Source organism: Lingula anatina, chromosome 3, assembly GCF_051362555.1.
Source record: "Lingula anatina isolate TDL-2025a chromosome 3, LinAna3.0, whole genome shotgun sequence".
Classification (NCBI taxonomy): Eukaryota; Metazoa; Brachiopoda; class Lingulata; order Lingulida; family Lingulidae; genus Lingula; species Lingula anatina.
Genome location: NC_141769.1, coordinates 14,945,473 through 14,960,233, shown reverse-complemented (window position 1 = coordinate 14,960,233; position 14,761 = coordinate 14,945,473). Strand labels below are relative to the sequence as shown.

The following is a 14,761-nucleotide window of genomic DNA, read 5'->3' as shown; positions in this document are numbered from 1 at the left end:
GAAAATGTATATTAAATATCTCACTACTAACAGGAAGACATCAACAGTATCTTTTCAGAGTCTACAATCTCAGGCCTTTTCTGGATGCCAAATTACTGGTCCTTGCTTTGTTCTATCCCGAAGATTTTTGATCAAGGAAATGCTTATTCTGCATACTGTATTTTTCCTTCGCCCCATTTCCTAGACCAAAAAATAACTGTATTCTTTAACATAGTTAAATTTCAAACACATACAAACACTTCAGTTTTGTTCACTTTTGCACATTACTATAATTGCACTATACAAAGATAATGACTGCAAATACTGGTAAGATTACTAAAATGCATAATCATCAAATCTTTGTTAATACAACTTTTTTTCTAAGAGCACTTGAAAATGCATTCTTAAATGTTCAGTGCTTACAAAATACATAAGACTTTTTTTTGTAATCTATATTTTATAAACAAAAATACTTTGCTGATATCTATACAGTTATACTGTAAACACAATACCAGACCCACCCATGTTCATGCCTTGTCTACTACATGTAGTCTACAGTAGACTAAGTACATGTATTTTCATTACTGACATGTGAAAGTAAAAATTGCAAAGATTAAAAGAAAAAACTAAATCATGTTGTACAAATATAAATGACACAGATATGCATACCATAGCAATAATCTATTTTGCATGAGCATTGGGATTCTAGATAAGTTGTTAAATTTTTATAACTATTTTGTTTGAAAAAATCTGTAAAATTACCTGATTATCTGGTAAATGAATTAATGACAAATTAAAAAATATCTCCAAATGAGACAGCAGTATTAATTTCACAAGAGATCATACATATTATAGGCATCTTAACTTTTAGTCTACTAAAAAGTAACAGTAAGAGAAATCACAGGTGGGGGAATTTTAAGTTGCAACTTTTACTGTATGAAAACAAATACAATGTCTCTGATTTAGACAACAGACTGGTGTAAAAATATTCAACTGATTACAACTTTAATATTGATTTGCAACACAGCAGCATCCTATCCTTGAATTACAGCAGTGAAAACTTGTCACCAGTCCACACTGCCTTCTTTTGGATCAAATACCTTTGACTATCACAGCATCAATATCTCAAAATCAAATATGAGATGGAAGGATATCCTTGTTCTGATGCGATTTTTGAAAGATATACTGTGTGTTAACTGAGCAATAAACAAAATATTGTTTCATTTTTTTTCACATTTTTTTCTTTTCACTGTTTTTCTCTTATAAACTACTAACAGTTGAAACTGTACAATTTTTTGTGCCAATAAAGCCATATATTAACAAGTATCTGCATCACCAATGTCACATCTGAGTGCTGTGTCCATTGTTGTATGTGTTCTCTCGAGAACCAACTGCTCCATAATCTGACCTGTCATCTGTGTTAACACTATGGAGAAGCTGGTCATCCTAGGGCAGCGAAAAAAGTCAATGTTAACAGATGGAATATCTAAAATGTGTCATTATCTTTGAGAATGTTACTACTATTGTTACTCCTTGGACAGAGATAAAAAGTCAATGTTAACACATGAAATATCTAAAATGTGTCAATATTTCTGGGTGACTACAATTACTGATTATTTTTTTTTACAAAACATCCATTGGCTTACTGCTTTAAACCTGCCTGTCTTCAGTCTAACAAACAATGTAGAAATCTATCAAAATCGATTACCATTTTTCTTTACACCACAATGAGCCAGTGAGAAAAATACAAACAATGTACATGCATATAAATGGATTTTTGAGTTTGAGTAATTCATGGGTTAAGGTTGTAAAAAATTGAAAATACTGAAAATGTAGTTTGCAATTTCTCATCACATATAGGTTATATGAAAAAAGGTTAAAATGAAGACTGAAAAGCCTGAAATCAGGCATAATCCTAAATATGCTGCAAATCAGTAGTTTCCTCCCATTGTGAAATCTTACCCGCTGTCTCTGACACCTAAAGATAGCGATGCATATCACCACTAGGACCATAATGGACCCTATAGCTATAACTGCATATTCCCCACCTTGGGATACTTTTATCACTGTTAACAGCTGACTTTTTAGCTCATCTGCTGTAGATTCTTCAACTAAGGCACTCTAGAAGAATTAAAAAACCAACTGGTAAATATTTAATGAAGCATGTGGATTTCTAAAATAAGATGTGAAGAAAAAACGATATTCAGGATAAAAAGACTCTTTAATATGAAACTCAGCATTTGCTATGAAAACAAATCTGACAATGTGTGTCCAAGATATGAACAGTTACTAAAATTATTATTTTCAAAGAGTAACTGTTTAAAAATATTTCAACTAATCAATTGCCAACAACAACATTCATAATCTTTAAGATATGGCTGAAAGTCTCTTAAAGGATACTTTTAATCTTGTAAGATATGAACAGTTACTAAAATTATTATTTTCAAAGAGTAACTGTTTAAATATATTTCAACTAATCAATTGCCAACAACAACATTCATAATCTTTAATGTAATTGATGAGAACTAACCTCATTCAACCACATTACTGGGAATGGTAGAAAATCAGGCAGGTGATCTGTTTCCCTAAAAATATGAAATAAACAATTTGCATAATTCACTTTTCTATTTTGTATACTATGTGTTTACGGTTGAAAAAGTCATGCAAATGTAGTTAAGATTTTGTTATGTTGAAAAAAATATTTAACTGCATCCAACACATTATCTGTCTTTACAGAGACATTCATGTATTCTGGTGGTATCAGAAACTGAAAAGATGAATTGAACTTACGTAAACCTTGATATTTTTTGTAGCCATATGTTAACCTGAAGTCGCTTTGAAGCACGCAACAGTGCACCAGTGTACTAAAATAAATACAACAATTACTTACTTACAGTGATGGATTGTTACCCTTTTTCATTACAATCTGGAAGTAATGCCAGATACTGATAGTAAGCTTTATGTGTGCTTAATCACTATTTAAAATAATAATAATAATTTATAATAATTAAAACTTACAGGCTCTACATCAAGGAATGTTTGATGGACGTCTTTGGTCGGATGTAAGCCGTCGAATGCATCGACAAGAGACTGGTCACCTTGGTAAAAATGAGGTAGTGATACAATGGCAGGCTGGCCTGAAAAGGGAAGGTGAATTTTGAGAAGGTGAATCAGGACTGTTTATTCACGTGAAGACATCAGATGAAATGAAGAGAAGTCATATTTACAAACTTTGTATCACTCTTGTTAACTCAATGATGAGGGCTGCCCGGTTAAATTTAGTGTGCACCAAAAGAAATCCTTTTGCTTTTTCCTACCCACCAACTTCTTTTTAGAAGACAAAAGAAATACCAGTTCTCTGCAAATATGGCACGAGTATACATCATGACAATCCATAATTATTATGGTAATATGTTTCAGTAAGGATCGAGGGAAGTTGGCTATTACAGAACAGAAAGCAAACCAGTCAGCACCAACAGATAAACTGGTTGATCAACAAGTGCCTGAAATGCAACAGAGCATCGCTGGAGTCTGATCACCTCATCACAGCCCAAATGTCTGATTTTACAGAAGTCTTTAGTAGTCTGATCAGACAAGATTCAACCTGCGCTTCTGGGATGTTTAGCTTTCAAAGTAATTGTACCAAGATAACCAGCTAACCAAGTGATACCACAATGGGTATAGTCAAACTACTGTATATAATATCTTGCTGGCTGGTACAATGTAATCACTATCAACTGATGTTACAAAAAAGAAAAAAACAAACAAATATGCTGAGACTGCAGTGGGTAACAGACTCAAAGTAATACATGCCATTAAAAAAAGCTACACTGTACCCACCTTGTTTGCATACAGTAGCATTCAATAGTCCTGCACCCAGACACCTTGACACATCTGGTGTACAAAAGCCAATATTTGGTGGGTAGTGTATGTAGTCCTGTAATATTTGTTTAGGCACTACAAATCTGTAAGTGTTGATCCCAAGGACAGTCATTTCTTGCTCATATATAGCACCTATAGATCTGAAAAAATATTTATCTAAAATAACTTCTTTAAAAAATCTGCAGCACATTAGCATACTAGTACATAATACATAGAAGATTCATATCAAAGCACTGTATATATCTTTATGAAATAAGTTATCATAATGATGCATCTATGAAGGACTACTAAAAAGATGTCATATCCTATCCAAGCTTTTGGCCCTAGGCCTTCTTCCTAAATGCATCATTCCCTTAACTTATTTAGTACATAAAACAGAAACTGTACCACACTAAGTCCCCTGTATTTCTAAACAAGAGGTTTTTTTTTAACACAACCCCGGTTATCCATGTATAACTGCTACAGGTACCCGGTAGTTGAATCAGGCCCGTAGCCAGGGGGGGTTCGGGGGGTTCGAAAGAACCCCCCCCTTTTGCTGGAAAAAGGTCCACTCTGGGTAAAATTTGACCTTGGTACATAGGGATTATAAGGTAAAAGGTCCACTTTTTCAGAAAAAGACCCCCCCCCTTTGAAATTGCTGGCTACGGGCCTGTGAATAAATGAAAGTTCCAGAATTAATAATTCAACTTAAAGAAAGACAATACAAAAGCAGTTAGAAGACAACTCAGTATTAACTAATGTATAAATCCCTACACCAAGATATCAAACTTAAAGCATAGTTGTATTATATTCAGTACCAAAGTTTCTTTATTTACCCATTGATAAAAGCATAAGACCTGTACACTGAAGTCACCCTATGTCTTATCTCATCTTACAAATAAGATATGTGTATCACTTCTGCACCCCATGACAAGGCACTAAGTGCTCATATACCCAGTAACCTGTCCCAGTGACCAATAGGTTATATTAACTAAAATAATTCTAAGGCTGATTCAAATCTGTAGTGAAGCAGATTGATTTCACAGCCCCCATTACAAAAAAATTTAATGCCCCCCTCCCTTTTTAAAATTGGTCAGCCTTCTCTCACATATGATCAAAAAGTGCATAACTGAAACCATCTTCTACTTGGAGTTAGATTAAGAACAATTTTAGGGACTGTTCACACTGAATTTTGTCAACCTATCTAATGCTCACTAACTCTACAGGGACCCTCGCTAAATGCCATCAGGTTAAAGGGAAAATAACTCTTTGTATTGGCCAAAATATGAATTTCCTGGAGTAAACAACAATTTTCCCATACTTACCAATGGTTGATGAATCCATTTTTACATTCAAAGTTAGTCCCTGTTTTTTTTTCTAAAAAGCTTTTTTTTCTTTTGTTATAATCTCTTAAGAGATTATAACATAGTATAGCCATCAATGGAGGTCACGTGGTGTAAAGACAAGCTCAGATATCAGAATAATAGCTATAACTGCCGTTTTTGTGGTAAAACAGAATATATTATATTTCTATGAGTTGTTCACAATGGTTTTACTGTGAAATATAGATCTCATACGAAGAGTTATTGTCCCTTTAACAGACTTAAACATGCCTCCCCTTGTTTCCAACTTTCTTGTACAATCACCAGCTTTTCGAAATTCATTGTGAATGACGCCTTAGTTTGCTGGGTGAGGGTTTATGTTAATCTCAATGTATGGTGCCCACTTCCTAGCATTTTCTTTCTTTCTTTTTCTGTTTTCATACATTTCAAAATAAGCCAAAACCTTCTCCACAGATATTTTTTGTGTGAACTAAATCTCACCTGCATATGTCTGTTGAAAACAGTTCAAGAGTTTCATCTTTAGTAATAAAAGGGTGAAAAAATGTTCCATCTGAAAAACACCAGGTTGCAAAAGGTTAATTGTTACTTCTCTAAACTATAAATAGCACTGATATCACTGATAGCACTGATTTTCAACCTTTTCTAAAATCTACAGGCTAAACTACAGCTACTGGTTCACTGTTTTGGCTAACTCAGAGCTCATTACTAGAGTAAAATAAAAATCCATGCAGTTAGAAATGTTCTCAATGTCATGCATTTACAGTTATCTTTGTATGTATCATACATATCAAAGATAAAATCTCACCTGTTCCATTTATTGCATTAGCTTCAGGTGTGGTCCAATAGTCCAAAACACTACAAGAAATAATATTCAACACATACTCTGCTACTTTCTTACAATTATACAAAAAGCATAAGACAGATGTTCTTAACATAAGTAGTCTTGAAGTGATCAGGGCAACCGGTGATATGTATATATTATATATTGCCACATGAAGTAGAACAAGGCAGATGGAGATACAGTGTAACAGCCAACATCTGAATCACATGGCACCATAGAGAGAGAAGATGTATATATTGACAAAATATGAGCAACTCCATTTACAAACAACTGATGTAACTTATTTCCTGAGATACTATGGGTCACTTTAGACATTTAAATGGAAAATGACAAAATGGACAACTCAATCATGCAATACCTACCTTGAATAATTCCATAAATTGATAGTATTAAATAAAGAAGGATCCGTTTTTCCAGTGTAGATATTATAAACTCCATCATCAGATCCATTTTGCTAAAAAAAGAAATGAATCAAACTACAGGCACAGTTATACTAAACATTAACAATCTGTATTAAGAAAATTAATTACTTTCAGTATGCATTTATATGCATGCTATATTCATTTACTGTATTCATGAATCCATAACCAAGAATAAAGTTTACATAAATGAACTGTCAGAAATTCAACATAAAAACCAATGCTACTTCAAATAAGTCCAGAATTTGACTAAGGGAAAATCCTACCTTATAAAACAAACCTATGGTATCATCTAAAGGAAGAGTGAAATTGAAATATTTTTTCAATCCCATTTTTATATCTTTAAGAAGAGTATCTTCATAGCCCCAAATCAGCTGCCTTGGAGACAGCTTTATGAACAGTGTCTCATTGGTAGCTTTTAAGATGTCCTGGACCAAATCCTTGATAATGTCATACTCAAACCTGAGCAGGGTGGCTACCGTCTGAAAGAGATGTAATTATTATGTACCTGACTTAAAGTTCAAACATAAACAATAACAAAACAATAAATGACACACACAAGTCCGTGATGGTACTTTAAAAGCTACCAAAAATTGCGTAGAAATTAGGAAAAAAACATAGCCCTAATTGTGTAAGTGGAAAGCAACTAATCCATTACACAACATTTTTTTAAATAATAATTTAGAAGTAAAAACTTGAATGTTGCACTCAAAGTAAATATAAAGGAAAGCAACTACTCATCAAAAGATTTTAAGCAGAGCAAAATGAAAACATGTTTCTTTCTTCATCTTGGTCAACCTACAACATATGGAAGGTTAACAACTGTCAGCACTTCATCTTGACTTCCTCTAGACGTGTCTGGATCAAAATACATAGTCCTTGTTTCTCTGTATGTCACTGTGCCATTATCATGGAATTTCACATCCTCTTTTGTTTTTACTTCCCTAAATGAAAATATTTTACATAAAATGTAAATTAAATACATTGGCTACTTAATTCACTGTGTAAGACAACATGCTCAAAATAATGGCTGTATCTTGCATACATTAGATATATACATAAATGTTTAACACACCATTAAATACAACCGTGAAAGTGTGAAATGAACAAAATTGTAAAACAAGAAAACTTCAAATGCATGCTTAATTGCCAAATCCATAAAACAGGCCTTCTGCCATGTACAGCAAGAATATAATGTACATGTTAAACATAAAATATTAGTCGAAACACCAAAACAATAAAAAGTGGTTCATTTTTGTACTACCATTTGGATAGTACTACAGTCAACACAAATGAATACATTTTCCTATAGATATTAATGGTAGTCAGTCTTAGACTCTGCTGAGACATAAAAAACAAGATGTTTAAAAATATCAGACAGATACCATATATTTACTGTAAATTATTTTAAGCTAATTAGTTTTACTTAAGTGACTATGAACCTGTATGAGTAGGGGCCTTTCTCTTTCAAAGCTGGTTTGTCCCCACGGTGAACAATCTCATATGGATTCTCCACATGGAAAACCCAGAACTGGAGGTAAACTTCTGCTGGAGGATTAACCCAGGCACTGTAGGTTTCTGAATCTGCAGTCAAAACCACTTGCTGAAAACAGTAATAAATGTGATCAGTTTTAGGAATCGTTTACTTATTCATTACCAATCACTAACTGTCAACTATACTTAGAAGTGAAGCATCTGGGCACTGGTAATTTGAGATTTTATGTATTTTGGTCTGTATTTAAGTAGAAGAGAAAAGGAAAGTACTCTGTATAATGCTCCATCTTAGAAAGTAATGAAAGATAATACTAATGGATAATTGAATTTTATCCAATAAAAACTCTAAATCATTGTTAACATATGCTGATAATATTTAAGTTATTTACCTTTTTAGATCATTCATAATTATTATAATGGTATTTAATCAATGTCTCTGCTTTTCAAATAAATCAGTTTGGCAATAATTTTAGCTGTTAATTTTTACAAGAAACTTCAAGCCCATTAAATATAATGAGAGCCAAGTTCATTTCAGATTGATCACAGAAAAATCAGTAAATAAATTGCAACAATTGATCAAAGTCATTCAGCGAATCATTAAAAATCAAACTTCAAATATTTATCAATTAAATAAGTTTGGGTACTTTAGCAGTATTCCCCCACAATATAAATCTTTAATTTCTTATGTTCATCAAAATTAATAGCGACTTTGATTTTTGTCTCTGCTATTCAAATAAACTGGTTTGGAAAGTTTGGGAGCAAACTGCATGAATTAATAACATACGGCCTTTTACATGGTAACTTAAAACTTTGCATGTAACTTGTACATGTAACTTTTAGGTACCAGGGAAGGTACATATGTACTAGTAATGTACATTTCCATTATTCCCATTATTCCATTAGTCCTTTTGCTCGGACTACCATGCCAAAATCCCAGGTTTCAAAGATCATACCACCACAAGAAGCATGCACTTTCCAAGATTTTAACTCGTGACAGTGACACTGACAGTCTGATATTAAAAAGTACCTTGTTTATTTCATCGCGGATCACTGAATTGATGACAAATATTGAACCGATTCCAATCCCGAGAAGTACCAGTCCTATTATAGCAAACGTCCATAGCTTACAGACAGCAGAAAAGGCCATCCTTCTTCTTCTATCAGTATATCCGAGGACGTATTGAGTGTCATTGGGTAGATAACGCTGTATCAAGCGGTCACATTATTGCATAAAGCAGACGAATATTCCTAACCCCCACGAAATCACATGATTCACCGACCTCGTTTTACTGACCTTTGGCCTTACAGAGTTAGTCACGCTGCAGCAGACCGGCAAATTTCGTTAAATTTTTTCACTTCTCATGAAATAGGAAATGACCCACTCATACTTTTGAACAATCTGCTAGTGTTTATGCGAAACGGAGTGTGTATAGAAGTTTGTCATTACCCTTAAAAGGTTACATATGAGAATCTTTGTCAGAGTTTGTTCGAAACTAATCGACGAAAATTAGCTGTCGGAAACATGGAGATGAACGAAGACGGGGCCGAGCATGAGGGGCGGAAAAAATCAGATAGCTCGGTCCCAATGCAGCGGAGGAGATTTAATGGTGTATACCCAGCTCCTATAGGTAAGTAACTTTATGATAATTGAAACAGTTTAAATATTTTCACTTGAAACACCGTAGTAAACCAGCCTTCAGTTTCTCCGGTCTGAAACTTCAGCGCCCATGTCCAGTGTAATCTATCATTATATATAATCAGACTTATTTGAGTTTAGCTGTTGTGACAGTTAAAAACAACCGAATCAACCGGCAGGCCAGCGACTTTTAGGGATTGCCTGAGGTGAAACAAATCTCGTCTTGAGTAAAGGGTAGTAAACATTGAATGGCCCATTTCTAACGGCGACGATTTCAATTCAATAATTCGACTGTGAATGTGTTCCTTCATTACGCTTCATTGAACGTGATATAATAGTACTTATTATTCATACGTTGCTACTGCCACTGTGCAGCCGTCACTATTGACCCTAGTGTGCATTATTTAACTTGACTTATTTAATCTAGTCATGTTGATAATTCTAAAAACAAATGTTTTACAGTACTTTCGAAGGGAGTTGGGAGTAATTTGAATATTTGTGGGCTGGGTACTTCATTAATGAGTCAGTGCCGTAGAGTCATTTTAACAATGAGCTTTCCCCAGCGGCTTTAAATGCTCAACATAATTGACTTCGCATAAATATTTGTAATTTTTTTTATTTGATTGCACTTTGCACATGACGTTGTGACAGATTAAGATGGCAGCTGTTTTATCTGGACATTTCATAGTGGATAGCATAGTCTTGGTACCTGTCAGTATATTATCAATTTGATGCTGCAGTGTTTATGATTATAATTGTAATTATTATTATTATGTAATGATGAATTAAGAAGAGAAACATGTATAGAAAGTGTATTTACTAGTACATTTTTTATGCGTCAGTAGAAAGAGACACGGTCATTAAAAATTTATGGGCAGGGATGAGAATGACGGGAAAAGATGAAAGGGATTTTTTTTAAACCAGAGCAAAATTCAACTAATCAATTGAATTTTCTCTTTTACTTTTGTTATGATATTGAAAATTATTGCCACATTAGTAATGTGGCATGATTAGTAATCTTGCAGTGGTTGATGTTGTTAGTCACTGTTTTTGTTTTTGTTTTCTCATTTTAAAAGCTAAATTTATTGCATGGTAAAATAGAATTTCACTTTTAGGAGACTTAACAAGATTCACCAAGGGTTCGTGTATTGACCCTTTATGAAAGGACTTTGATGATCAAATGACTTTTTTTAATTGTCCTTTTTAACTTCTTATATGAAAATAGTGTATTATTTATGTGATTCAGCATGAAGGCTGTACTAGTAACATAAGCAAGCAAACACAATTATAGCCAAGATGCAAGTCAAGGCTATACATATACAGAAGACCCATACATCTTGAGAGTGTTGAATATCTTTGGACCACGAAATCTCTTTGCCCTTTTTGTCTATTCCTAGTCATACTGTCTTTTTATTTTCATGGCTTTTATCAAAAAAGCAAGAAGAAAATGTAATCATAAGCAGAGCAGAAATTGCATTGATAAGCCTTTTAAGATAATTATGATTATTTTCAGATAAACTAGGTCCATTTGGGAGATGGTTACGCCACACATTACTGGATGCTATACTAGTAGGAACGCCAGTCCTGGTTGCCATACAGGTAAGTAATAACAGTGTAAGATACTTTTATTTTTTTACTGGTCAACTGGGACAATAAATTTCAAGTATTATTAACAATTTAAGAACTGTTGCTGTTCCCAACATATATTGATCATATTGAATAATTATACTTTACTTGGGGGAAAAAACTTAGTTATTTGACACAAAGTCAAAGGTGTGGCACATTTGGGCATAATATGATATTATACCTTTGGGCCAATATGATGCATATTAAACGGGTCCCACTGGAAAATCTGTGGCTGGAAAATCTGTGGTTTTTGGCCAGCAGTTATTTCAAGCACTGAATGTTACCTCTTTTGTGGTAGATGTGATTTAGTTATTTATACAAGGTTTGGCATGAATCTGTAACAGCAGTTAGGCATATACATGATATTGACCAAAGACAGCAAAAAAGTGCATACCTTTATAATATAATATAATACCAGGTGCAGATTGAACTTTGGTCAGATGGCCATTGCTAACTGACTTCTGCCGAGGGTGTGACATAGGGTTTTGCCAGTTTAACAGCACACAGAGAGAATTAGTAGAACAAACTTGACAAATAAATAGCTTCTTTTTGTGATTTTAACCCTTTTTTTTTTTTGGTCATCACAACCTGAAACTCACAATCTTCTCTTTTCATTGTATGAAAGGTGTGCCATCTTCAATGGTAATAGTTTTACAACTACTAGAAAGGAAGTTAGTGGCACATTCGAGTGTTAAAATGGTTATCAGCGGTGACATTGACTTGATGTAGAAATTTACTCCCACACATATACTTGTTTAGCAGCAATCATTCTCTAATTGTTAAAGTAGTCCAGTTTGAATAAAAAAAGCAATGCATACAATGTGATACACTGTATAAGGAATGGAAACTACCAGAGACGTTAAGATATATCCTTCTTCTTTTGTATAGGGAGAGATGCAGAAATGTTGACAACCTTTTGCACTGTGTTTTCTAGAGCCCTCTGTCAAGTGTGTGATTTAACAAACTAAGTAAATAGTGTTAATGTCAGGTAGTGAACTTAATTAGACAGATAAGAACCATACCAAATGTGTTACAGGTTCAATTTATCACCTGTTGTTAAGTTGTTGTGCACATCCTAGGGCATTAGATTACACCTTCTTAGACTGGGTTCCTATACCTAGATCGATCTATCAGGATCAATCCTTCTCTGAGGGGTTTCTCGCTCAGTTGCTTTCAACTTAAGCCACATATATGTCTGGCACTCCTACTGAAGCTGCTCAATGGTAATTAATTACTCCCTAGCTCCAGTTGGCATGACTGACATCTAAGCTGCTTAAGTTGTTTGCTATTTAGTGAGAATCCCCTTGGAGATAGATCAATCTTTAGTTGGTATGATAGGGTCTGGGAATGGTCCATTAGGCATTCTAGGGTCTTACATAAATCTTTTTAGGACCTCAATACTGATTCCATTATTAAATGAATAGGTCCATAACAGCTTATGCCTGTAGAGGGTGTGCACTGTTTTTTCTCCTGCGTCTACTATGAGACAGTATTTACATAGTTTGCAGATGTGATGTATGTTGTCCAATGGTGCACTGAAAGCATGCTGTTTTCTGTTCAAACAACCTTTAGGCTGATACATTGACTATTAGTACATGGCTTGTCAGACTTGGAAATCTAGCTGGGAAGTTCCTTCAGTAGCTTGGATCTAACGATGCATTTGTATTGGTCCTCTGAGATGAATTTTATGAGTAAAATTGATATTATAAGTATTAACAAATGGAATTTCTCATTATACAGTATTGGATGTGGTGAATGATATCATTCCCATTGCTATGGCTTTTATATCTTAAAGTAGAGAAATGCACTCTAGGTAAATCCATGAAATAGCTATTGCAGCGAAAATGTTTAGGCTTCACCCTACAGAAATGACCAACTCCTCCTGATTGATTAATTTGCATTCCATCTGGCACACTGGTATCATGCTATATTTAACATCTTCCTGATACCATACATTAGCTCGGAGAGAAATGAAATATAGCACATATTTAAGATGTTAACCATACTAGCACTTGCCCCTAGAAAGCCTTATAAGATGTATATGATCAGAATGGAATATATTCAGGTCCTATTCTCCATTGGACTTCATAAGTCTATAGTTAATTGGGCAGGGGAGGGGGATGTCTCATAGTGAAAAACTGAAAACTGTTATAAATTCACTTATTTGTTTCAAATTAACGTTTGTGGTAGGTCATAGAGTACAGTATTTGGTTGCACTTACAGTCCTGAGATAGGATTACATGTTTATGTACAGTGAGTAGTGCTGTTGATAAGATAAGGTCCATGCCATGACCCTTTCATTCAGGGCCAGGTAATGTCAATATTGAGGGTTCTTGAAAATATATATGTAAGAAATAAGATCTATCTAATTTTTGGGCATAATTGTTGTTATGAAAAGAAATGAGTTGAATGAAAGTGGATATCATGATTTAAAAATCTTAAGTTTGATGAATTTCCAGTTAGAGTTAGCGAAGTTATAATTTAACCAGCTGATTTCTTCGTTTAATTCTACCCTTGCTATTTACATGTATGTTTGGCATGAGCACATAGTCTTTGGACCCTAGATTTATGTAAGGTGATGCTGTCCTGAATAATAGTTTGCCCTAGAGGAACTCTGCATCTCTTGTATGCACTGCAGGAAATTGTAAAATGGCCAATTTCAGACTTTGTGGTAAAATGTGTGCATGCTGGCATGAGGGGATATGAATATGAAATTTTATTTGGCAAGCTACATATATTGTGTCTGTACGTGTAAGACTGGAAATATAGTTGAAAGGTAGCAGATTGACATTTAAACTGAATAACTGCCAAGGTGCCCGTATTGTTTGACAAAGTTATAAAAACTCCTGCCAAAAATTCCTCACCATCACTTTCAAAACCCAACAAAACCCATATTTAAACTTTTCTGTAATTATTAAATATCAGCTTGGTATCACTTCTGAACTTGTTAAAGTGTTCTTATGCAGTATGATGATTTTATGTGCTGTTGATTTGGTGCACTGTGCTGGAAAGACTGATCACATGAAAAACTAAATGACAAAGTGGAGACAGTCTGATGCTGAATTCACTATTTTTTTTCTAAACCCAAACAATGAATGCTGAAGTCCAAACAGGGACATGGGTACTAATGAGTAATGCCAGTTTGGTTAAAAAAAAACTTTGTGTCCTCAAATTTAGATGTGAACACTTTCATTTGAGAAAAGGCTTAGTAGTGCAAAGCTTTATAGGCCAATCAAACTATGTTTGTGTTGAGTGCTGGGGCAAAGTCTTAGTGGTTGCTGAGGACTGTGAGGAAATGTGCTTACTTCCTATAAATATGTATATAAATATAATAAGAAACTAAAGGACCATTTCCACAGATATTTGGATCTATCCATCTCCTTGGGGAGTCTCACTAAATTGCTATCAAACTAACCGGCTTAAATGTCTGTCACGCCTAGTAAAGCTGTTAGGGGGTAATTATCTTTACCCCTAGCTGATTCGGTAGGCGTGACAGACATTTAAGCCTCTTGAGCTGATAGCAATTTAATGTGAATCCCCAGGGAATTAGGTCGATCAAGAT

General features: G+C 34.2%; 2 protein-coding genes across 3 annotated transcripts in view; one reads left to right on the top strand and one right to left on the bottom strand.

The window, feature by feature from the left end:
* Positions 1-106: 106 nt before the first annotated feature.
* On the bottom strand, positions 107-9,245 carry LOC106181303 (lysosome membrane protein 2-like). The gene is made up of 13 exons (XM_013565635.3): positions 8,965-9,245; positions 7,886-8,046; positions 7,246-7,387; positions 6,710-6,925; positions 6,387-6,478; positions 5,989-6,038; positions 5,664-5,733; positions 3,820-4,001; positions 2,998-3,116; positions 2,770-2,843; positions 2,510-2,564; positions 1,942-2,100; positions 107-1,425 (listed from the first exon to the last, which is right to left on the bottom strand). The coding sequence occupies exons 1-13, from the start codon at positions 9,082-9,084 to the stop codon at positions 1,321-1,323; spliced, it is 1,545 nt and encodes a 514-aa protein (XP_013421089.2). The 5' UTR covers positions 9,085-9,245; the 3' UTR covers positions 107-1,320.
* Positions 9,246-9,275: 30 nt separating this feature from the next.
* LOC106181304 (uncharacterized) overlaps positions 9,276-14,761 on the top strand; it is a 28,359-nt gene continuing 22,873 nt past the window's right edge. For both annotated transcript variants that reach the window (XM_013565636.3, XM_013565637.3), the window contains exons 1-2: positions 9,276-9,565; positions 11,087-11,172. In XM_013565636.3, coding sequence (XP_013421090.2) covers positions 9,460-9,565; positions 11,087-11,172 — 192 coding nt within the window. In that variant the 5' untranslated portion in view covers positions 9,276-9,459. The remainder of the gene's footprint in view (positions 9,566-11,086; positions 11,173-14,761) is intronic.

Bases quoted from the DNA above. Each gene is read 5' to 3' on its own strand.
- LOC106181303 (XM_013565635.3), bottom strand. From the start codon at position 9,084: ATGGCCTTTTCTGCTGTCTGTAAGCTATGGACGTTTGCTATAATAGGA. The intron at 2,844-2,997 runs GTAAGTTTTAAT...TATTTATTTTAG, and splicing joins CATTCCTTGATGTAGAGCCT to TACACTGGTGCACTGTTGCG. The intron at 2,101-2,509 runs GTTAGTTCTCAT...TAATTCTTCTAG, and splicing joins CAGTAATGTGGTTGAATGAG to AGTGCCTTAGTTGAAGAATC.